The following is a 2,656-nucleotide window of genomic DNA, read 5'->3' as shown; positions in this document are numbered from 1 at the left end:
TAGCTGGGACTACAGGCGCCCGCCACCTCGCCCAGCTAGTTTTTCGTATTTTTTAGTAGAGACGGGGTTTCACTGTGTTCGCCAGGATGGCCTCGATCTCCTGACCTCGTGATCCGCCCGTCTCGGCCTCCCAGAGTGCTGGGATTACAGGTTTGAGCCACCGCGCCCGGCCTTATCATGTCCTTTTAATCGGACGATTTATGTCTTTGGCTTTGGGGGATTTTCTTGTATTATTTCTTTTACAATTTCCTTCCCTCAGTCTTCCCTGTTCTCTTAGGAACTCTTATCAGTCAGATGCTGAACCTTTGGGATTAATCCCCTATGTCTCTTTTCTTTCACAGTTTCAGTAGTTTTGCATTTCTGTTCTATTTTCCAACTACTTTTGTTTTGTCTTATTTTAAGATTTCTTCAACTTCACCTTCCAACTTTATTATTCAGTTTTATTTCAGCAATCATGTTTTAACTTCCAAGAGTTCTAATTATCTATTACTGTTCCATGGCATCCTTGTTCTTGTTTCACAAACATTATATCTTCTTGAACTCTCAGAGAAACTAGTAAGAATTTCTTCCCAAACTTTTTGTTTAATTCATGTACTTGGTTCACCATGTGTTCCATTTATATGTCCATGATGTCAGTCCACATGTCTGATCCTGCCCACCCAGGAAGAAGGAAACTTGTATCACATGCAAACAGGCAATAATCCATTACTTTCTGATAATTGCTATTACAAAGAAAGTATCCAAATACACAAGAAGCAAGTCAGCTTACCTTCATGGAGTCAGAGTATAAAATATATTCCCTGAGCACAGGTAGGAAATCTTCTGTCATGTCATCTGTCAGCTCTTCTAAGGCTGTAGAGCAGTTCCCAATGCAAGCTGATACACCCTCCAGGGGTTCAGCCAGCTCACCCTCCAAGGTGCTCCATGTGGAGTATACAGGCCCGTATTCTCTCAGCTCCACAAGATACTCTGAACGGGGAAGAGAAACCAATTAAAATCTGGCTGGGTAGCAGTCACTGCTATTACTAACTCTGTAATCACCACAGCCAAGAGGTCTCTACATGAACATGTGTTTCTTTGGCCATTCACTCACCTGATCCCGCTCTTCTTTAAACACAACACTGTTTCTAGCACAACTGCTTAAAACTCCGACAGCTCATGTTACATCAATCCATTCCATCCCATGGATGGGAATGCCATGCTGCTGGATAATGGGCCTTATGGGGAAAAGCAGTAGCAGCCACATCCACCAAACATCTTCAAAAATAACCACTCGCCGGCCAGGCGCGGTGGCTCACGCCTGTAATCCCAGCACTTTGGGAGGCTGATGTGGGTAGACCACACGGTGAAACCTTGTCTCTACTAAAAATACAAAACAAATTAGCCAGACATGGCGGCACACACCTGTAGTCCCAACTACTCTGGAGGCTGAAGCAGGAGAATTGCTTGAACCCAGGAGGCAGAGTTTGCAACGAGCCGAGATCGCTCTACTGCACTCCAGCCTGGGCAACACAGCAAGACTCCATCTCAAAAAAAAAAAAAGAACAGATACCATTAACTTGATAAGTGAAATATTCTGGTTCATTTTAAGGAAGTCAGGATGGCTTTCTATACTTGTTTCGGCCATAGGATCAAAAATTCAATGTGTATATCCCAATTTTTTTTTTAACAAAAGTCAATGTGATACAGGAGAATGAGCTGCAAATTCACAGCCAGAAGTTTTGGTTTACAGCCTCAGTTCCAATAATTTCCAACTAGTGTTCTCAGGCTAATGATCTCACATCTGACTTTATCCTATCACTGCCATCATTTCCAACTTATATATAAGGAAATTCATACCATTTCCCTGGTCACTGAGAGATCCAAATTCAATCCTGCCTTTGAAAGTGTTTTATTAGCAACTTTATTGCACACATATGAGAATGGGATTCACCAGAGGCTCTATTTTCCTCTGTCCACAGTTTAGTACATATCAACCCTTCACACCTGATGGGACAAGATGGAACAAGGAGAATGGGTATGTGGCAGTTTGTCAGTATTCTCTGTCCTTTGGCAAGTACTTCAAGTTTTCCATCATAGTTTGTTTTTATAACTAGTTGGTTCATTATTTTTTATTCCTCTTCTCAAGCTGTACAATGTTTTCACGGATCTACAATCTTTCTGGTTTTACATTTTTACAACCCAATGTTGACTGACAGGTTTCTCTCTGGAATTCAGGTCAGTCCCTATTCGGGTCTTTCCTCATGGGATGCCCTAGACCTGCTCCAAAGACAGATTAATCATCTAGAGATCTCCTTTGGGAAGTATGAGGGTGCTATTTAGAGGTGGGCTTGTTCAACACTGAGTCACGTATCTTTTTCTATTGGTCATAAAGACTGAGCCTTTCACTAATCAGTGCCACCACCGTTGGAGTCTCCTGAAGGGATGTTCTCCAGCCAGTCTATGTGCAGACTGGGGAAGTTTCCGGTGTGGGCACTGGCACGTTTCCTCCTGCACTACACTCCAGATTCTGCATACAGAATTTGAGGCCAAAGATTTTTTTTGTCCTCACAGTTCCTCTTCTTGTTCACCACTGCTAGACCAAAGCCATTCTCACTCTTGTTCCTTTTATATACCATCTGCCCCTCCCTATGTTTTAAAAAGCTTTCAAATTCTT

General features: G+C 42.5%; 1 protein-coding gene across 1 annotated transcript in view; it reads right to left on the bottom strand.

The window, feature by feature from the left end:
* Positions 1 to 2,656, bottom strand: part of SNX30 (sorting nexin family member 30) — a 140,915-nt gene that overhangs the window by 41,325 nt on the left and 96,934 nt on the right. The window contains exon 6 of the mRNA XM_011941859.1: positions 770 to 969. Within this exon, the coding sequence (XP_011797249.1) occupies positions 770 to 969 (200 nt within the window). The remainder of the gene's footprint in view (positions 1 to 769; positions 970 to 2,656) is intronic.

The sequence above is a fragment of the Colobus angolensis genome, unplaced genomic scaffold, assembly GCF_000951035.1.
Source record: "Colobus angolensis palliatus isolate OR3802 unplaced genomic scaffold, Cang.pa_1.0 Scaffold103, whole genome shotgun sequence".
Classification (NCBI taxonomy): Eukaryota; Metazoa; Chordata; class Mammalia; order Primates; family Cercopithecidae; genus Colobus; species Colobus angolensis.
The sequence above is the reverse complement of the archived record's forward strand: the minus strand, read 5'-3'. Positions and strand labels throughout refer to the sequence as shown.